The 22,795-nt window shown below is 37.0% G+C and overlaps 1 protein-coding gene across 15 annotated transcripts in view; it reads right to left on the reverse strand.

Moving 5' to 3' along the window:
* The window catches only part of CAMK2D (calcium/calmodulin dependent protein kinase II delta), a 132,312-nt gene extending 115,320 nt beyond the window's left edge, over window positions 1-16,992 (reverse strand). For all 15 annotated transcript variants that reach the window (XM_026668726.2, XM_087962988.1, XM_087962986.1 and 12 more), the window contains exons 1-2: window positions 16,881-16,992; window positions 15,440-15,534 (exon numbers count right to left, since the gene is read on the reverse strand). In XM_026668726.2, the coding sequence (XP_026524511.2) occupies window positions 15,440-15,534; window positions 16,881-16,945 (160 nt within the window). In that variant the 5' untranslated portion in view covers window positions 16,946-16,992. The remainder of the gene's footprint in view (window positions 1-15,439; window positions 15,535-16,880) is intronic.
* Between the last annotated feature and the right edge of the window lie 5,803 nt (window positions 16,993-22,795).

Here is a 22,795-nt window from a genome sequence, read left to right on the forward strand (position 1 = left end):
ATAGACCAAGATACCTGTCTCTCATCCTCTTATACAGGCAACAGTCAAATAGGATGTGAGCCAGGTCCTCTATCTCTGCCGCTCTGCAAATGCAGAGACATTCATTGTACGGTATTGCATGAAATCTCCCGTATCTAACCACACAATAAATAAATAAATGTCACAATAAACCTACAACAAGACCACAACCAAATAGTAAAATAAAACATAGAATGCACTTCCATTGATATAAGATTTTTTAAAAAGGTATTTAAAAGTTAAAAGTACAACCAAAACCAAATTCCAAAGCAAACTGCCACAGGCTAAACTAATAGATCTTAAATACTATGATGACTAATATCTTCAAGTAACAATTGTTTCTTTTTTGAAAACATGAATTTGAAAGCCTATATTTTGTGGCTTTGAATTTGTTTTAAATGCAACCACATTTTAGGACTTTATAAGCTCCTGATATGTACTCTTCACCCATTTGTAATCAAATAAAACTTTGTATTGTTAAGCCTAAAACGTGATTATTTAATCTGCTTTGTACTCTGTTGATAAATGTAGTGCTTCTTGATTCCTTATATACCAGCAAAAAGCAAAAGCAAAACAAATAGTATTGATTTTACTGCTATATTGAGTTTCTCTGTACTTAAAAGAAAAATCTTTCAAGTAGGTAACATGAACATTAGAGGGTACAGAGTACAAGTATGCAATTATTGAAAATATATTGTTATAGATGGTTCCTATTCTTTAAACATGATTCAATAACTTCACCCTCTCTTAACAAGCTAAATAGAAATGTTAAGTCCCTGAAACTACAATGAATCATCATTAGGGTTCATGGAATGACGCCTCATGTGGCAGGATAAATCAAGTTAATTTATTAGAATAATATGAATCTTCTCTGAAATGTAGGTTTTCTAAAAAATATTCTCAATTTAAGCATCATATTTTTATTTATAAGAATGATAAAATGTATTATCTTCTATGGAATCAAATCAAAACTTGAATAAATAAACTTAGTAAGGATTCATTATGGGTTGCTAGTTCATTTAATACTGCATTAAACTGGATCTATTTGTAGACAATGAATTGGTAAATCTCAATAATGTACAAATACAAACGTGAAGATATCTATCACACAAGTTGGTTTCAAAGGATTGGGATCAAAACATTATTATTATTATTGTAGTTTCTTTTCAGGGCCATGAAGTTTAGACTATTGTCTACAATATTTGACAAGAAAGTAGACAGTCAGTTGTCTCTTATGTCTACGGAGATTATCAGTTATCCAGGTCATGGTTGTCCCAAAGGTGCTATTTCAACAGGCAACTAGTCTTTCTGATTTTTTTAAAGACTTTCGCTTCTTATCCAAGAAGCTCTTCCCTGAACTGAAGAAGTTTCTTGGATAAGAAGTGAAACATCTTCAAAGAAAAAAACAGAAAGTCCAGTTGCCTCTTGAAAAAGCACCTTTGTCTCTTATAGCTGTCTCTTATACAGATTGCAATCTTAAAACAAATTCATGTCTCAAGTAGGATCTTCCTAAGCATAACACAAGCAGAATTACTCAACCCAGATGTGATAAAAAAAGGCAATGAGGATGTGATAAAGCTCTGTCATTGTCTCTAATGTTTATTTTCTTTATGCTGATTCAGCACTCCTATGTGTTTTGCACAACTTAATCAGAGTTTCTTCTAAATGAGAAGTAATTCTATGTCATCTTCTGATCTGCTCAGAATCTTGTTATCTTTCTTTTTTTTAAGCAATTTATGCTCTGAACAATCGTATCTCCTTCACCACTGTTTTGCATGTGACAACTTAAAGTTAGAAAGGAATTTTTACCTTTGGTTGTTTCTTTTTAAATATATAAAGGATGATTATAATTATAGCCCTTGAGATTGAGCTAATTCATTATGGAGAGGGGACTGATTTCCTTAGTCACAAGATTCAGAGCCAGGAACTGACACTATAGAATTTATCTTCATCAGTTCTTGTTTTTTATCCTTTTTATTTGACAATAAAATGTGTAAGATCTAGTATCCCTATTTATTTCACTCACCTGGGTTAAGAGTGAGAAAGCCAAACAAACAAAGGGACAAGTAATGATAGCAAGGACTAGTAAGCTGCTACATCAAGGCAGGAAGTACAGCAAGAGTGTCTCAATTCAAAGAGTAAACCAATCAAAACAGGTAAACCGTACTTATTTTTACATAAGCTAGACTTGCTTACATGATTCAAGAATTGCTCGTCTTCAAGTCACACCAAAATTTTGCTGCTGAATTTGTAATATCTGATGGGTACATAATAGGAGCATCAGGATTTCATATAGACCAGGGATATTTTATCCCAGATTATCCCCCCTCTCTATCACTCCTGACTGAATGTTTATCCATAAAATGAACATTATACATATTTTAAAAATCTGTACATAATAAACTAGCGTACTAGGCTTCTGCCAAAATTTCTTTCTTTATATATACGGAAATAGTTCATAAATATGGAGGTCTCAGATCATACTAGTCTATGCAAGCTAGGATCTCTAATCTGAAAGAATCTATTTCATTAAAGGCATGAAATATTACTTGAAAATGGTGACTTTATACAATATAAACCATGTTTGCAGGGTGTTATCTGCTGGGATCAAAAAACAGGTTTTAAAGCTTAGACGTTCCATAGACATCACCCTTGTTGCTAACCAGGCTATATGACCCATCTTCTTGTTTAAAATAGTCTTTTACTTAAATAAATTGTCAGTTGGCATGCTGTAACATACAGTATCAATCTTAATCCATCAACCTATTGATTTAAATCAGGGGTGTCCAACCTTGGCAACTTTAAGACTTGTGGACTTCACCTCCCAGATTTCCTCAGCCAGCAAAGCAAATAGGAGGAAAACAAAAAATACATTTTATTTTATGAAGCCACTGGTAGAAAAAAAGCAAATTGTTCATCTGTCTAGAGAATTTCTTCAATAAATAAATCTGCAATTACAATAAATAAATTGCAGTTAGATATGGAGAAGATGTACATAACCTTTATCTCCTCCCCAAGCTTCATTAAAAATTCCCACCAAATTATACATTTTAATGTGACAGATGAAAAAACTATTTAAAAACCTAGGAAATAATTTTACAAACGGATATTAACCATTAAACGGATACACCTTTAAATGTTAAATTAAATCAAGCTTATTTCTTTTGTCCTGGCCCCACCATTTATTTTTCAAAACTGGGCCCATTTTTTAAATTCATTTCCAGCATGTTAGTCAATGGAAAAGTATGGCTTTTGACCTGAAAAAGATTTGGGAATATGATCTAAACTACTTAGTTACATTTTAATAGGGACATTCTTATCCGTAACCCAATAGAATCATTAAGGAAAGGATGCCAAAGAAGAGATGAAATAAAATGTGAATGACAAAGGTTAAAATCTTTAGCTTGTATCAGCTTTGTGAAACCAACCTCTTTCTAGAGTAGTTACAAACAGTTTCTAGGTAAAGCATTTGCAAAGCAGAATGGGACAGTTCGCCAGAGTCAATTTGTCACATTCAACTCACCATGGCCAATTCACTGCAGCCAACTCACCAGGGCAACTCGCTGTGGGACAATTCAACAATTCAATTTAATTATTTAAAATAATTTTTAAAAATATTTTAATTTTTGTCATTCACATTTTATTTCATCTCTTCTTTGGCATCCTTTCCTTAATGATTCTATTGGGTTATTTCTTCAATATTAGTGTAACTCTTGACCCATGATGAGTTGTCCTGTGGTGAGTTGGCCATGGCGAGTTGGCCGCAGAGAACTGGCCATGGCAAGTTGGCTGTGGGGAGTTGTTGTAAACCCTTTGTAAAGTGTGGTGGTGGTAAAAGTAGCAGCATCAACACAAGCAAAAGACAAGGAGGGATAGCAAAGAGAAAAAGCATAAAAGCAGAATGGAAAAAAAATTCAGCCACTGAATTATTGTACAGATAGAGCAATGTGGCAAAGGATGTAAACAAACATAAAAGCTTTTTTAGTAACACTGCAATGGCATGAAGAGGAAGAAAGGTATAAATATAAATACCTATATATAAACACAAGGGTGGTTCAGTGTTCACTATATTTCCTAATGCGACCTGACAGTTAGACTGATGGGGCTTCTGATTCAAAGCAGATATTTAATTCAACTTTAAATACGATTGACTTAAAATAAAATAGTTAAGAGGTCGCTACTTGCTGAAAATATATGAATTCTGCATGTTGCCATTATTAGATCCAAAAAAAGAAGTACAGCGGCTCTTAACATTTCTTTTAAACATCTGTAACATTTCTTTTAAAAAATCCTTCTATTACTGATACAAAGGTTACCCATACTAAATGTTATTTTATTTTATTTAATAGACCTAAATAATCCTATTTTAAGCACAACAAGTTCACAAACAATCAAACCAACAACTATAAAAACATAAACCATAAAATAATAATAATATTTTTTTTAAAATAACCGGTCATCTCCTTGAGATGCCTGCAAGCAGCTTGAAATGTCATCATTCTATCCCAGCACCTAGCTAAAATGCGAGGACTAAAATACGAGGACTAAAATGCCATCACTTGAGACTTTCAAGAAGAGATTGGACTGCCATTTGTCAGAAATGGTGTAGGGTCTCCTGCTTGGACAGGGGGTTTGACGAGATGAACTACAAGGTCCCTTCCAACTCTGATTATCTGTTATCTGACAATGGTCTTCTGAAAGGCTAAAAAGGAGTCTGCCAAATCTCCAGATATTCCATTAGGTGGGGACAGCCAGGGAAAAGGCAGTTCCAAAGACCCATTAGATTTCAGGGAAAGGAGCCGAAATGTTGTGCACTTGAACAAGTTCATAGCCAGAAATAGGGCAATTACTGACAGACATTCTCCTCCATAATATTTTTATATGCAAATATCAAAACTCGTTGGTAGGGTTTTTTTAAAAAAATATTTTTTTTTGCCATCTGTCTAGTTTACCATGCTGTGAACACAGCAGGTGCTGCATGGTTAGCGGAAGAGTTTGTGGTTTTCATTTCCTTGAGAAGTTGTCTTCAACAAATGACAACAAAAGAAATGGGAAGCTGGTGAAACAACATTAAAATAACAATAAATCCACAAAACAAAAATAAAAACATCTGGAAAAGTAATTTCTAATATGCTGTTTACTGTCTTTTCCTCTAGTGATGAGAAATTAATTCATACATTTCATTTTTTTTATTGCTCATGGTATACTTCAGAATTGATTGGCTGACAGGGAACTTTTTGTGTAAAACAGAAAAAAATGAACTTATGATCTACAGTTTTGATTAGACAGGATAGACTATAAAGGAAGACAGTTGTGCTATAATCATAGAGAAAGATATAGTTGTAGCTAGAACTGCTGTGAAACAATATTATCTAAGCTTTTTATTATTTATTTATTTTTACTGTATACTATTTGTATAAGATTTTATTTCCCTTTTTAATATGTGTATTGTGTGTGTAATTGAAATTAGTACTGTATCAGGTTTACTACAGTCTATTTCTGCAAGAACTTTTACTCTTTTTATGGTGGTTGCTTCCGCAGTTTAAACAACAGTACTTTTAAATATCCAAATGGTTTCTAAAAATGCTGACCTGAATACATGAACCATCAACCACCACACCAGACATTCCAACACATCAGAAATGAATTAATAAGAAAAATATGCAAGTATTGTGTGTAGCTTCTCATAATCTCAACAAGCAGTAAATCTGTACAAGGGAGAAATGGCCTTAGAAAGCTTCCATTCCTTATTTTAGATTCGGAATATAAAAACATGTATTTAGATTTAAATATTTCAAGGTAGTCAGGTGTTAAATACTATAATATTTTGTATTGTAATATAAGATTATAGATTTCAGAACACTAGTCTTTTAATTAACCCAGACTAGTCATATCACTGTCTTGGTGGGAGGTCAAAATCAGTAAGTTGATGGATGTCTCCTCCTAAGGATGTGGGATAGTTTTATAATACTACTGGTATATGAAATATTTAAATCTAAATACATGTTTTTATATTCCGAATCTAAAATAAGGAATGGAAGCTTTCTAAGGCCATTTCTCCCTTGTACAAATTTACTGCTTGTTGAGATTATGAAGGCACTATTGAATATAACCAGGTGTGGGCTTCAAAAATTTTAACAAAGGGTTGCTGGATTGGCATGGCCATGGTGGGCATGACCTAGTTGGCCTCCTGCACCACAACTGGGGAGGGGTGTTTTTGCCATCCCCGGGCTCTGAAGGCTTTCCTTCGGATACCCAGCAGCCACCCATGAATATAACAATGTAGATTTAGTAACATGGCTAATGTTAAGAAGATGATAGATGTTCACACACACAAAAGGGGCGGGTCTTGCCCTTAGACACCCCTTTCTCATCCAGTCTTGATACTTTTCTCTGGGCAGTTTATTCATGTCTTTACTGGCATTCAGTATTTTCAATAAATAATGTATATAGTTTTTCTTTTCTCAAATATTTACATTCTATCAAACCAACTAAATCTATTACTTATGAATATTTATGAATACATGTATGCACACATATACAATTTGTGCAAACAGTATATGCATTTGTTTCAAATAAAACCATGTTCCCTTCCATAAATATCGGTTTGATATAGCAGAACTAAGGGTCCTCTCTGTTCTCAAAGAATCATAGGGTTGGAAGGGACCTTAGAGGTCTTCTAGCCCAACCTCTGCTCAAGCCAAGAGACCTTATACCATCTTGGTCAAATGGTTGTCCATTTTTGAAAACCTCCAGTGATGTAACACCCACAACTCCAGGAGGCAAGCTATTCCATTGAATAATTGTTCTTCCTAATCCAAACTTTCATATGTAACTAAATACCCAATTAAAATAATGATTATGAACTATTTACAATGAACAGATACTATTTCATGAATCAACACTGATAAAATCTCAAATCTCTGGACATTAGGCCTACAAAAATGTCATGCTAGGTTTAAAGATCTGGACTATTTTAAAACACTGTTTGAATCTCCTAAATTTTAGAGAATAACTACTAATAACATTTTTTATTAGCAAAGCACATACAGAACAAATCTTTAAAATCAGTTTGACCAATAACTGAAGAGTTTCTTTTCGTATATGCCCAGCTGCATTTCATTTAAGAGTGCAAAGAAAATTAAAATTACTTCTAAGACTGTTTCATGTGTCTTCCTAAGCAAAAGAACAAAAGAAAGAACATCTTAGAAAAAAAAGGAAAACTTGCTGATTTACTTAAAGTAAGTGAAGAAACCAGATTATTTTTGATATATTTGAGAAAAAGAAGCTCCTTTTGTTTTACAAAAATAGTGTAACTCATTTTGGGAAGAGTACATGTGGGATCACTTTAAAGAGGGGATCCTATATACCACAAATGTACCATTACATTGTGATGAATAAATATAGAATACAGAAATTAGAGTATTACAATTTTCCTGTAGCTGCCCGGAACACTGTTCAGATTTAATTTATTAGAAATAATTAATTTTAACTAACATTTGTAGCAATACATTCAACGCTATCCAATAGCTAGTTCTAGCCATAAAAGGCATACAATAAGTAAAATGGGGGTGGAGGCATGCTACAAAGAGGAACAAACTCTCCTCAACATGAATGTAAAGTGGATGCTGACATACAGAAGCACTTGAAGTAGATAAATTGTCCACTCAGATTCTCAATGATTATGGCGCAATTATTGCAGGTCTATGATTTCTTTTCAAATTTCACTCACTGCCATTTAGTAAATGCAGTGCAGAGAAAGCACCCAGGGCTAGGTAAATGCATGAGGCGCTTTTTCATCCTTTCCATATCATCTGTGACCCCAACTTGCCCTGACTGCCTTGTTGTTCCAGCTTTAAACGTGACCCTCATGCCTGAGGATACACAGCAGCTGGACCATTGGCAGTAGCAGCAAAAGTTTACCTCACAAGGGGAAGCGAAGAACAGGGCAATACCCTTCTGACCTTCTATTTTCCTAACCAATTTACTTTCAAGGAAAACCAGATCCAGGTTAAGAACAGAATAGGCTCCCAATAACAGGAGGAAAAGGGATAAAATGATTATATGAGTGTATAGTCTGGGGAAAAGGCACCAGGTCTGCGTTGTGCATGACAAATACAAGAGAAAGGTGGTCTACATTAGTGGCTGGTTATTCATAGAGGAATGTGGATATAATCTTGATGAAGGCATGCAACAGAAGTTAAAGAAAATAAAAGATAACTCAGTCCCAGGGAAGAAGGAATAAGAAATTCAAAAGAACCTCGCTTCGATACTGTTTGGTATAACATAGGCAGAGGGAAACACCATTCAATATTATGTTATGATATCCTACAACAGCAATCAAGTAGCATTCCTGGAATCCTTGAGCTGTCTTCTTCATGGCCCAGTCTAACCTCAAGGGTTGACATCATAAGCCATACTTTGTATACCAAAGCTTACTATTAGTTTTCATTCTTAATTGCAGCTGTTGATTGGATTTTTGGATACATGTAGCAGCCATTGTAGAGAACTAAGACACTGCAGGCTTTCGATTTGCTTTTCTTACGTTTTGGTTCTGTAAATAACATTAAAGTACCTTAAGTCAAGCTCAACTCTTGCTGACTTCATAGTCATGTCTGAGTGGTCGAGATTTGGCAGTGGTATGTTTTGCTATTATCTTCTTCCAGGACCTTTTCAGCTTTGAAGTTTAACACAGAGTCCACCCAGTATTGTTTCTAAGTTTCCCATCCAAATATTAAACTGGCCTAGCCTTGCTTAGTTTTTGACCCAGATGAAACCCAGATGTTGACATCCTGTTATACTGATTAAGATTACATAAAAGCTGAAGGCAGCATCAATGAATATATGCCAAAAACAGCAGCTGACTTGTAAGTCCTTTCCTTCATTCACTCAAGGAATGTAAAGCATACAAGCCCAAAACAGAAGGAACAGCAGGCTGCAATATTCTTGGTTTGAATGAATTAGTTTAGTTTAGTTTATTGTCATTGCACCTCGTACAACGAAATCAAACACCATCTTCAGTGCACATCATGACCATGAAAATAAACACAAACACACATCCTTCACACTCCACACATTGAATTGAAAACCCCCGACACTGCACCAACATTGCACTATACAGTAGAATACAAAAGAGTTACTGCCCTGGGATAGAAGCTGTTTTTCAGCCTATTTGTGCTTGTTTTTAATATTCTGTACCGTCTGCCAGATGGTAATAGTTCAAAAAAAGGGTGCCCAGGATGAGATGGATCTTTGAGGATGTTTTGAACTTTCTGAATGACCTTGACATTCAGTTTTAGGGAAAGAGGAGTGCTTTGTAACTCATTTATGTATTTAAAAACTGGGATTTCCTATTCTGAACTTATTATCACTAAAGTTTAACAGCACAGTGTTTTTCTCCTCTGGTTTATTTAAGAACAAAAGGTGATAGTCAGGAATATCCTTTTCTACATCATATTATTCTATATTCCAGAACATTCTGCTAGGTACAAACTGTGTTTTCCTTGGAGACCAGCCTGGAGAAAGAATTACGTTCCATAATTAAGTGGATGTGTACAACACAGCATGTGTTGTCCCATGTCTTCTTTACTTGTTGACAGCTAAACTGTAGGATCTTTGGAACAGAAATGGGTTCTGTTCATTGCTGTCTGTTACACAGATGGAATAGATGGCTCTTTTCTCCGCCCTTTGTTGCAGGATCTTTTAGGAAGTGGAGGAACAATTCCAGGACTCAAATCACAATGGCTAAACTAGGAAAACATGAGATTTAAACATATTTCAGGATAGCCTTCAGGAAGAGGAATGCAATATGCTTAATTGGATAACAGCATATGTGAGATCTTAGAATTTTAAATAATCACAGATTGAATGAGGGTTAACAACATGAGATAATCTGCCAAGCAGGGTATAGCTATACACAGAGAATACAGGTAATCCTCCACTTGTGACCACAATTTCTGTTGCTAAATGAGATATTTGAAAAATGAGTTTTGCCCTGTTTTCCAACTTTCCCTGCCACAGTTGCTAAGTGAAACACTGTAGTTGTTAAGCTCGGAACACGGTTCTTTAATGAATCTGGCTTTCTTACTGACACTGCTTGTCAGAAAAGGGGATCACAATGACCCCAGGACACTGCAACCGTCATAAATATGAGTCAGTTGCCAAATCTCTGAATTTTGATCATGTGACCATGGGGATGCTGCAACGGTCATAAGTGTGAAAAAATCTTAAGTCGCTTTTTTCAGTGTTGTAATTTTGAACGGACACTAAATGAACAGTTGTAAGTCGAGGACTACCCGTAATAACTTTATTCTATTCTACTCTGTCAGATTCTGCTTCTAGTGCTGTGTCCAGTTCTGGCTACATACTCTAAAAAGGATTCCGCAGATTGGAAGAGGGAAATCAAAGTAAAGAGGAATAAAAATTGAAACAGAATGAGGAAACTGGAAATGTTTATCCCTAAGAAGAAAAAAACCAAGTGAAAATATGATGGCACTTTTCATGTACCTTTGAGGGGTACTAGAGAAAACCTCAACTTACTCTTTATTATCCCCAAGTAGAGACATGGAAAACAGTCTTAAAATTACAAGAAGGCAGTTTTTAAATAGTCTTAAATGACAAGAAAGCAGTTTTTAGTTCAATGATGGAAAAACGTTTTATGAATAGGAACAGCTAAACAGCAGAATCAATTACCAAAGAAAATTATAACATTCTATGCAGGAAATAACTTCAAGCAGAAGCTGGCACACCTTTTCTGTGGATGCTTTAATTTGGAATTTTATACTAAATAACTTCTTCCAATTGTTTTATTTTAATTTTCTTAGCAAATTCTTTCTCCTTTCAACCTCTTCTTCCATCCTGTATTGGGACCGGAATGAGACCACAGACAATAGTTCTAGTTTTGAGTCAAAGAAAATCAAATTTCATAAGAACTAATACACAAGGGAAAACAAGGACTATTCCAATCTGTTAAAGCTCCAAACCATCATAGATTGACTTTGCATTTATTTTGATAAATATATTGTATACCATATTGTGATAATTAAAAAATAACGAACACAATGCCAGTATTAGCTTTTACTTAACCATTCAAAGAAAATTAAGAAGGTTCTTGTATTGTATTCCTTAAGCCCAAACAAACTGAAAGTAGACAAATGCAATGCTAACAGCTTTGTTGTATATACACCCATACAGATACACACAAGCATAGTGAAACTTCTTCAAAGGTAAGTAGGTGTTTAGTTTACTCTTAGAAGAAGTACATCCTGTAGTGGTTTCCTCTTTGCCTGTAATGATAGCAGTAGCAATAGCACTTAGACTTATATACCACTTCACAGTGCTTTACTGCCCTCTCCAAACAGTTTACAGAGTGAGCATATTGCCCCAAACAATCTGGTTCCTCATTTTACCAACTTCGGAAGGATGGAAGGCTGAGTTAACCTTGAGCTGGTGAAAATTGAACTGCTGGCAGTCAGCAGAATTAGCCTGCAATATTGCATTCTAACCACTGTGCCACCATGGCTCATGATTCACATCAATCATACCAGGAAGACAAAACTGGGTTGATATGCTTCTGAAACAACAGGGACAACCTCTTGTACACAAACTAAAGTAAAATTTTAGTTTTTTAGTTTTAGTTAGAAAAAACTAAAAAGCAACATTGTTTTCATTCTTCCCATCCTTCTTGCACTACTACTGGAGAGGCATTAAGACATTTCCCAAAGACAAGACAAGAAGAGAAGATATGAGAAAAGGGTGATAGTGCAAGATATCAAACAATAGCAGAATAGCAGGGTCCAAAAGATGAGAGAGAGAAGAAAAAATAATATGATATGCATAGAATTTGCCTTTTCTGTTCAACAATATTGTGTGTTTGATTTGCAAATCATACTTAATGCATTAAGCCCATACAAATAATGTGTTACATCATCCCCGTGTGTTATTTTTTTCCCTTTCAAATTAAACAGTACTGATATCTGCATTGAAAGATACAAAAATTGACCGCAGTTTTATAAAAATTTTGAAAGAAAGTAAAGCATTGAAAAAGACTGGTTGATTTTCATACTAAATACACCGGACTAACAAGGTTACAGACCAGAAGCACCTGAAAATCACTTCCAATTATAAGTGTCCAGGAGTTATCAAAATCACTCGATATCTGAAGTTAACAAATTCGACTACAAAAGTGTAAACAGATTCACAATAATACTGCTTTATCCATTTTATTTCTAAAATAGCATCTTAGACAATTTAGTATTTCAGAAAGGATTCCTTCAAAGTGACAAGAATCATAAATTCTATTTTCTTTGCTTCATTAAAATTCCCTTTCATAACAAAAGCATCACAGAAAACTGTTAGCAATGTAAATATGCTCAAAAGTGAAAATCCACAAATAAATAGTATACTGTATAAATCAGTCTTAAAATGACATCAAAGGACATTTAGAGCTATCTTTTCAAGCAAAATGTTCCTAAAAGCACTAATCTGTATACTGATAAAATTCACAATGTTCTGAAGCTTGTTCACACCTGAACTTCCATATTTCATAGCAATAACATATAAAGAAGGTCCTTCATACCACAGATGGGAAAAATACTTCTTTAGAGTATCTCAGATAAAAATATTTTTAAAATTCCAGCCATTCCTTCATTAATCTGGGATTTATTGCACTTGGGTTAACCAAACAAAATTTATGTACTGTTATGGCTATTTTACACTTAAGCATGTTCTAACAATGTAAATGAGCAACATATTTATAATTTATCACAAGTTTCATTTGTGCCTTGACATTTCTTTAAGGAGTTCAGACTGATGCATAAAACCCCCATTGGAGTTTCTGAAGAAATGGATTTACAGTAGGTTAATATTCTCTATGCCAAATATAAGGTCATGGATTTATGGCATCCAATGCTTATTACTTGCTCTGCACATTGTTTTGTAAAGCCTGAAGTGTAAATTAATATACATTTAAGAATTCTTCAACTGATTATTAAGCATTATCCATTATCCTAATGGATAATGTAACTTAGCTAAATCCATATTGTATTATAAATACTGCTTGTTATACTCTGCTAACTAGAAACATAAATTTACCTTTGACTTGTCATCATAATACATTTCTTTTTTTCTCTATGCCAAATATAAGGTCATGGATTTATGGCATCCAATGCTTATTACTTGCTCTGCACATTGTTTTGTAAAGCCTGAAGTGTAAATTAATATACATTTAAGAATTCTTCAACTGATTATTATCCTAATGGATAATGTAACTTAGCTAAATCCATATTGTATTATAAATACTGCTTGTTATACTCTGCTAACTAGAAACATAAATTTACCTTTGACTTGTCATCATAATACATTTCTTTTTTCCCTTGTCAAACTCTTTCCCAACTCCTAATGATCTTTTCCTTTCTTTAGTGAAACAAAAATGTTCTAGTTCCTTGCTGTTAACAAAACTAGTTGTTAACCCATAGTTAAATTTTTTAGCAAAATAATTAGTTTGAAGCTCAATAAAATAGTTCACCTGTCATAATAGGGTTATTTTCTTCTCCAACTGCTTGTTAAACAATTTAATTATGGGGAAATGTTCAAGACTTAATACAATTTGACATCCATAGCAGTTTGGCATCCATAAAGAAGACAAAAATATTAAATCATTACAAAGGTTTTAATCTATGTCCACAAAATGGATGAGATGAAATCATACAATAGATGATCCCCCAAGAATTTAGTTAAAGAATAATATTGGTTAAAGGAAGCTTCCCTTCTTTTATAGGGTAATGGAAAAAAGTTCTCAAAGATTGTGCTAAAAACAATAGGAATAAGCTATTTGTAGAGGACAATGGAATAGTTTAAGGTGGATAGTTAAAGTTCACATCTAAATTAAATTTGAAGCATTTAAAAGTTTATTTTACTTATTTTCTACAGCCAGTATAATGGTTGGTTATTTTAGGCATTTCCACAGTATCCAAAGATCTATTTAAATTATTTTTTGTTTCCTCTATATATTGAAAACACTAAAGTCAGAGCACAGTTTTTTAAAAATATGCAATTAATTATAACTACATAGTGCAACTGCACAATATTTTAACATATTATAATGAAATGAAAAATCTGGTTGAAATGTTTCTGAGCTGCAAAAAGTTAAAATGCATTAAATCTTTTTTCATTTTGCAACAGTAGCTCTAGTGGAGTTAATAGGAAAAACAAACAAACAAATGCTATTGCAGCGTATCACTTCAAACTCCAAAGGACAAAAAGCTAAGGATGTAATAATGAGAAAGATTATTTATGGTTATACCAATTATTTATTTATTTCCATTTAATCTTGCTTTTTTTTTTTTAAAGAAAAGATTGCCTTAAATTTGGAACTGCCATTTTCAGGGTGTCTATAACATTTCAAAATAAACATACATAGGGATTAGGCTGTATAGCCTATTAAAACCTGTTGCATCAGTTTTAAGCAAACATTCTTCAGACAAAATTGCCTGCCAACTTACTACTAATAATCTTATAAATATCATAGTTTGATATATATGTAAAAACAAATATATAGAACCACTTCATTTTCAATGATAAATACATGATAAATGTTGTGTTCCAACCTCATAGCTTTTATTGTTAAGCTATGCATTGTGGGTCTGTATACTGAAGGGCTCCATTTATTTCCATACTCCTGAAAAAGTTATAAATTAATCTGATATATTTTATCAGAAAATAATCCATAATCTCAATACCCCATGGAAGTACATCAACATGGCTTTACCATAAAACAAGCATACAAATTTAAGGACATAATCTCACATACACACAAGGAGAATGTAATCTATTGGAAGCCTTTCCTACACAACAACACTGAAGCTCCGAAGTAAGCTTCCTCTACATAACTTCCACACCATTTAGCAGAGCTTAAGAAAAAATAAATGTTGTTTGTAATATTTTGGAAAGTACCCTATACATGTTAAAATTGAGCTTGCATAATCCTGACGCTTAATCTGACTGTACCAAGATGAAAATATTTAATTTACAGCATGATCAGTTTTACTTTAAACCAAGAATGTTTTAATAGGAGAAGCATGTCACTTTTCTGTGTGTTTGTTTGTTAATGCCACACAGAATGACTTGGGTGTGTACATAAGAGGGTCTTGGTGAATTAATACTGGTTGTCCATTTCTCCAATGAAAGCAAAGTGAAGCATTACCTAAATGTAATAGCGAAGCTAATTTCACAATTACATATCTAAATAGTTTAAATAGCACTGAAGGCACACTTAAATTTTCCCATAAAAATGCATTAGGATAAATATGGCTTTCTGCTGTAAAACAAAAAAGCAAAGATCTTTGTTTTCACTCCCCTCTAGTTAATTCAGGTCTAGCTGCATTACTGCAAATATATTTCACAATAGCTTAAGGATACCCACCCCTTGCTGACAGCTTTTTAGTGTTGATAATTTTGGCAGCATATTCTTGTCCTGTAGTGATTTTCAGGCATCTTCTTACCACTGAGAAAGCTCCCCTGGAAGTCAATAAACAAGAGTAACATAAGTGCCAGTTTGGGGTATGCTATTTAACCATCTAATAATCTGAACAGCGTTAAGAAACAAGACAAGAAATATATATTTTTTAAAGAAAAAATACTGCCTTAATTTGGGTTTGTTGCAGTGGATTTAAACTGTAAAGAAAAGATATCTTCTTCAAATATATTGAATGTATGCCCGAACTCGTGTAATTTTTTTTCACACCCATTCTGTGTTTTACTGCGCTTTGATTCAAAGGCGTGTGTGCATGTATCTTTTGCAGGGATCGTGTCGTTACATTTTATCCATTTTCCTCCTCTTCCGATATAACAGACACAACACCCCTTCTATTTATTTAAGCTCGAGGCTCCGCGGAGTGGGCCTGGATGCCGCCGATCTCACGACCTGCAGTTTTAAGCACGAGCGTCCCTGGGCGATTCCCTTGCCGAGCGAGCACGGAAATGAGGCTGCTCTCTCTGACAGGCGCCCGACGCGAATCCCCCGCCTGCCATTGGTCAAGCATTTGCAAGTCGTTTCTATAAGAGCCTTTAGATAGCCCCCACTTGAGAGATGTTTTGGTTTTGTAAGGAAATAGTCCTAACAAAAGAAGAAGCAGCAGCAGCAGCAAGAGGAGGAGCCCCGTGGTCGGTCTCCGAATTGCCCCCTTCCCCTGAAGCAAAGGCACCTTTCCTGGTCCTTAAACGCGGGGCCAGCCTCCCGCCGCCCACCTTGCTTTTCGACTGCCGTCGTTCGAACGGACGTCCGAATGCAAGGCCACCCACGCTGCCCAAGGGCCGATTTCGTCATGGGCGGTTCTCCCAGGATCCTGGGTCCCCTTCCACTTTACGGAGAGGCGGGCAGGGTGGGAAAAACCCGCGTCAAAATTATTGCGACCGGCCGCCGGCAGAGCTTACAGCCCGTGGAAGAAAGGCAGCGGAGAGCGGGAAGGTCTGCCGGGAGCGGATCGCCCACGAGGCACACAGAGAAACACGCCCTGCCGCCCCGGGCTGAACTTTACGCGTCAATAAACGCGGCAGCAAAACGGGCGAAAGCAGGCGACCTTTCCCCGAGCATCTGCCTTCCCCTCCCTCCCTCCGCCCGGCCACCAGTTCGGCTCAGCCTCCCCGCAGTTCAGGCCGCCGGCCCCGAAGGCAGCGAGAGGCAGAGCTGCCGAACAGCGCGCCGTCCCCTTCGCGAGGGGCGACCTAGTGGCAGGGCTCGACCCAGCGCAGCTCCCCGCCGGCGCGCCATTCCTCTAACCCCCCAGCTGTCAGAGCCCTTTCTCCCCCCCCGCCCGCCCCGAAGCCCTCCGGTCGCCGCTCCGCGGGCTTTCGGCCACGCTTACTTTCCAAGCTCCTCAAAGAGCTGATACTCGTCGGTAAACCTGGTGCAGGTTGCGGTGGACGCCATCCTCTCAGTGCGGCTCTTGCAGCCCCTGGGCGCTTCCGAGGAAGGAGAGAGGGCGGCGGAGGGAAGGTGGATTCAAGCAAAGGGGGAGGCGGTCAGGACGGAAGATGGGAGGGCAAAGGCGCTTCTTCCTCGCCTCCTCCGCCTCCTCTTTTCCTCCAGGCGAGTCTCTCAGTCACGCTCCTCCTTGGCAGCTTCTTGCGACTTTCCGCCTGGCTTGTTTGTGAGGTGAGCCGGAGGGGAGGCTGGGCGGGCTTCTCCGCGAACTTCCCTCTGTGCGTGTGTGCGTGTCTCTCTCTCTCTCTCTCTCTCGGAGCGCCCGCTTCGGGGGTCTCTGCGGGAAGAGCCCTGGCTATGGAAAAGCTGCTACACCATCCAAAATGGAAACCCGGAGCCGCCGAGAAAAGGCTTGCGCTCACGCGGGGGAAGCCGCAGCCCTCGGGCGGATTTAACGTCAGGGAACGGGACGAAGCAGAGGCGGGGGAGGATGACAGCCTCGTCCCTGGCTCGGGCAACCTCCGATGCCGCCCCTGTCAAGACCGTCTCTTTCTGCCGGGAGTCCCCCGAAGCGCCCCTTGCCCGAGGGCGGCCTCGCCAGCGGCGCCTCCGGGGACTCTCGCGCTGGAGGCGAGGCGAGGGAAGCCCGAGGGGCGACTTGTCCTTCCTCCCTTTCTCTCTCTCCCTCCAAACAACCCCGTCGCCTTGGCGGGTCTGGCGGCCGTTTGCTCTCCTTTCTCCCTATACCACACCTCCCTCTAGCGACGAGTGGACGAGCCCCGCTGCCGGGCTGGAGGAGAGCGGAGCAAAGCAGCCGCAGATCTTCCCGGCTTTCCCTTTAGGTCTCCATATAAATCGACTGCGGAATGTAGTGCTCTGTGGGTTTTTGTGGCGAGTTCCATGAACGCCCCTCCCTCCCTCCCCGATTCTTTGTTCCAAGGCGTGTGAACGAGCGAACGCGTGAAAGCTTTTTCCAAGGAGATCGCCCGAAAGGAAAGATTTGTTGGCTACACGGGCCAGCTAAGGAAGAACGGCGGGCCACGGATCCTTTTGCATTGGCTGCCTTTACAGGGCTTCGGCTTTAGCCACGACTTTCAGCCCAAATCGGCCGGCTTTAGAAACAAACCGATCCCGAGCGGGTTCCACTCCCGGGCGGTCGGAGGGGAAGGGTCCCCGCCCCGCCGCTCTTCTCCGCGTTCCATTCCTCGGCGTCACAATCGACGCGAGGCGGCTCCGATTCTCGCGAGACAGCCCAGCCTGCCTTGATGGAGGTGGGGCCGTCGGGTTCTCTTCAGTTGGGAACGAGGAGGGGGGAAGAGGAGGCGCGGCGGGCGGCGATCTTGGTTACCTGGGGGCGCTGCATTTTTTTTTCTTTTTTTAAATTGGAAGTCTGATTTTTTTTAAAAAAAAAATAATAAGTTCTGCATTATACTTTTATAAGCACAAAAGCGTGTCGGGATAAGCACAAAGTCGGCATGCTACATTTTTACACGCGGGGAAACCTCCCACTCGAAAGGATTCCTAGTCACGTCCTTAAACTTAGATTAGAAGGCTGTGATCCCGGCTCTGTAATGCTTTCAGACGCGACGCGGTAAAAGCCTTCCGCATAATCCGTGCAAACGAGGGTGCAGGTAAATTGGGGGGGGGGTTGTCCCTGAAAGCAAGGGACAAAGCGGGATTGGAACAAAGCTGGGGGCTCCATCCAGCGCCCTTCCGTTTACATGTAGATGTGGTTTGGGCTTACACCATCATGTATTGATCAGCCCGATTTAAGATACTGTAATGCTTTTCAAAGTTGCAATGTCTGCTCTTCGTTGAGGAAGTCGAAGGTATTCCACACTTCAGAAATTCCTCAGCCTCGCCCATTCATTCATCCTCTTTCCAACTGAGCTAGTATTTTTGAATACGGAATATGCTACTGGATTTACTTAATTTGTGGGAATTGCCTTTGAATGATTATGACTGACTGTAGAGCTAATTATGATTTTTTTAAAAATCTATACTAGAAACCTGATTCCTCCTGTTTGCATCTCAGTGCAGCTTGCTGGTTTCATTCCTGTTGGGGGTGTGCATATTTTCATGAATGATGGCCACTCTTCCTTCTGGCACTGAAGTCATGTTTCCTGGAGCCTTTCATTGATACAAAACAAGCTCTTAAAATTAATATATATATTCTTTAGATTCTACACATAGGTTCAAATACAGCCAATGAAGTCAAGCTTATAGATATCAAGGGAAGGAACATTTTCCAGAAGCAGACAAAAATAACGCCAATAAATATGAGATTATAAGAAAACTTCCATTTCAGTGCAATATACTGTAATTTTATTGTACATTTTATACAGAACATATTAGAATGTCTATAACGATGACAGAATGAATGCATTTATTGAATTATGAGTAATCAACCTAAGGATAATTTTTAGGGCTCGTATGAGACAGTGTTTAATATTGTGGTAAATTCTATGTGTGCTTATAATTAAAATATAGGAAAATAAAATATTGCAAACCATTAAGCCACTGCCTTATTTGTACAGCCTGAAATGGCCATGACTTTTGAATAATTTGTGTTAATTGACAAAGGACATTCAGATTTATTATAATTTTATTTTGTAAATGTTCTGTCTCCTCTTAGTCATTAGTGTAAATGGTTATCAAAGGGAAGACACAATCTATAAATGTTCAGAAAGGAAAGCTTTGCCAGGAATGTTTTTAGCAACATCTACCAGATTCGAATGGATAAATACATTTGCTAGATCTTGTTTTTATTGTCGAATGGATCCAGCTAACTCCAGAGAGTTAAGATAATTTCAATCAAGTGATCATTAGGTATGTGCAGTGTAAACAGAAACAATTTTAAAACTGTAAAAATATAAATGGGAAATACTGTTACAAAAAATAAGCATACATAAAATGTTTAAATACTATAAAGCCCCCCCCCCAAAAAAAAAAAAAAATCCTGAGAACTAAGGTGCTTACAGTAGTCTTGGAATGAAATACCTTCTGCTAAAAGATTTATTCTCTTATTTGAGGATGGTGGTAGAATGTAATGTGAATGAGATGAGATGTTTTGAAATATCTCAGAGAAACTTTGGCACAGTAAGTGAGAAGCATTTTAAATGCCTCCTCAGTGGCACATCTTTACTTCTCACTATAGTCTAAAAAGAAACAATATAATTGTAATCATAATTCAGTGTTATCGTGAAATGCAATGCTACAAATAGCCCCAGAATACTGTAATTAAAACATCCAGATTTTAAAGTATGTATCCAGAATGAATCCCTCCAAAGTAAAGATTTGTGTATTTTATGTGTTTTATAACTAAACACCAAAATTTCATCTCTGGGCTTTATTTTTATAAAGTTCGACTAAAGAGGCTTATGTCTGCAAATATAGCTGCAATCCAAGTTTGTATGACTTTAAAGGTCATGTCAACATATAATAGATTTCAAGGGCACTAAATTACAGAGATTACCAGTTTGGTGGCATAGGTTAAAAAAGTCCTTTAACTTTTATTTTTGGTTATCTCTGGGATTAACAATAATTGTTAATATATTGCTTATTATCTCTGGGAATAACAACTTTGATATTTATGGCAATATTTACAAATGATTTATGAATTATCCTATAATAGGTTTATGACTTTTAGGAAATTTCTTGTCATTTATGTAACATAAATTCTGGCATTGATCAACTTGTCAAAGAAGTGGGTGGCTGTATTAAATCATCATCATCATCATCACTTTCAAGGGTAAATTTGTACAATTGGGAATGTCAAATAGCATATCAACACAAGTGATGTTGAGCTGGCCATGGCCACCCTGGCCACAGGCCCCCTGCCCCCCCGAGGTCAAATACAACCCTGATGTGGCCCTCAATGAAATAAAGTTTGACACCCCTGGTCTAGATTTTCTGGATAGCATTCCTCCTAGAGACTGATTCTCCAGAAAGATGTGCAGGGCATTCTGAGCTATCACCTCTTGAACAGTGAGCTATTGGACATACAGTACTGGACATAATCCAAGCCTCAAGATGCCCATCTACATCTAATTGCTGCGGGTAGTTGCAAGCTGTCTATCCAAATGGTCAAGATTACAATGCAGCCCTTATAGCCTGTTCATTAAAATCCCTTGGCAGTGGTCAAGCTACAATAAAGCTGAAGGGAGTTTATGAATATTAAATCAGTATGACTCCTGATGTTTACAAATAATCCCAACAGCACTTTTTATAGCAAAAGTACCACGTCATCTATATGTACTTGCTTGCTTTTTTTGTTTAAACATCACACACAGTTGTGCTCGAGTTTTTTTTCCCCTCGTCCTTTTTTTCCCCTTCTAATTTCCAAAATGAAAAATGCCTATTGCAAAGAAAGAAGCAAAATGCTTGTGATTTAATGCTTTAGGAAGGAAGGCTAGATTTCTGTAGTATTTCATTCTACAGTATAGCTGTGATATATTCTAGGCATAATTAGATTGTTGACACAAGGATTTAAAAAAAAAATCTCTATTTTTCTATATAGTTGGCAGATGAGTTTAGGACTTCAATTTTAATTTTCTGTTTCATAGCAGTATATATTAGAATTTTATTTGTAAATGTTCAACTAGTGTGGACACATAAGATGCCAATTTAAATACATTAATAAAATAGCACTTGATAGGTATAGGATCACCAAAATAATGAAGTGAAATCAAGAAACAAGAACATACATTCCATTTCAATTGTTAAATCCTATATTCATTTGACTGATTTCTGGATTCATTTTTCTTCTGCATATATAATACTTCTTGCTTGATATTAGAGTCACTTCTAAAAATATTTTAAGATATGTTTCCATGTACTCAACCCTGCATTTCTCAAGTTCTTAGGACATGCATCAAGTGCTTAGCATGACAGAAACTTCTGCTATCATGTACTTATTGTCATGGGAAGATGTCATGAGAAGGGCAGATTAAGGGAAAGTACAGAGCTAAATTCTACCATTAATTTGAGAGGTGCTATTATGGACTTAAGAGACCCAATCTCATCTGAATTGGTAAAGCATAAAACATCGTGATTCCTTACTTTGACAGGGCAGATCTCTTTTGTTTTTATCTATGTATTAGATAATACATAATTAATCTATGCAATTAAGGTATCATGACACCAGAGGATGCAATGAACTAGTATGGCTATCTTTCCAAAAATGACAGAGATTTATTATCAAAAGAGGTAGTTTATTGCTTACTTTGTCACGGGAAGCAAATTTACTTCTTTTGTTCAATTGAGCAAAAGATTCTTCACAAAAGAGCTAGAATATTTTTTTTTAAAGGCTCCACAATTTCTTTATGGATTTTCTGTGCTTGCTGATGCTGGAAATAAGGAGTTCTTCATAAAGGGCTCAATGAAATGTGAGTATGTTTGCAGCTTCAGATAATTCTCTCAACGCTGTCCAACTATTTACTAAGTCTGCATTACTATCACTATTAATCTCATTACTCCTATCACCCATCCACTCCCACTTGTGATTGTATGACTGTAACTTTGTTGCTTGTATTCTTACGATTTATATTGATTGTTTCCTAGTATGATTTGATTGCCTGTTTGTATTCTATGACTATATTAAGTGTTGTACTTTATAATTCTTGATGAATGTATCTTTTCTTTTTATGTACACTGAGAGCATATGTACCAAGACAAATTCCTTGTGTGTCTAATCGCACTTGGCCAATAAAGCATTCATTCATTCATTCATTCATTCATTCATTCTAAACTTAAAGAGTTGATTTGGGAGAGGCATTGCATGATGAAAATCCATGTCTTTTCAACCTTTGGAAAATGTTTTGCATTTATTGATAACTGTCTAGCCTAGATAAGTAA

Source organism: Notechis scutatus, chromosome 4, assembly GCF_049901735.1.
Source record: "Notechis scutatus isolate UNSWTSFEM ecotype Mainland chromosome 4, rNotScu1.2, whole genome shotgun sequence".
NCBI classification, from domain to species: domain Eukaryota; kingdom Metazoa; phylum Chordata; class Lepidosauria; order Squamata; family Elapidae; genus Notechis; species Notechis scutatus.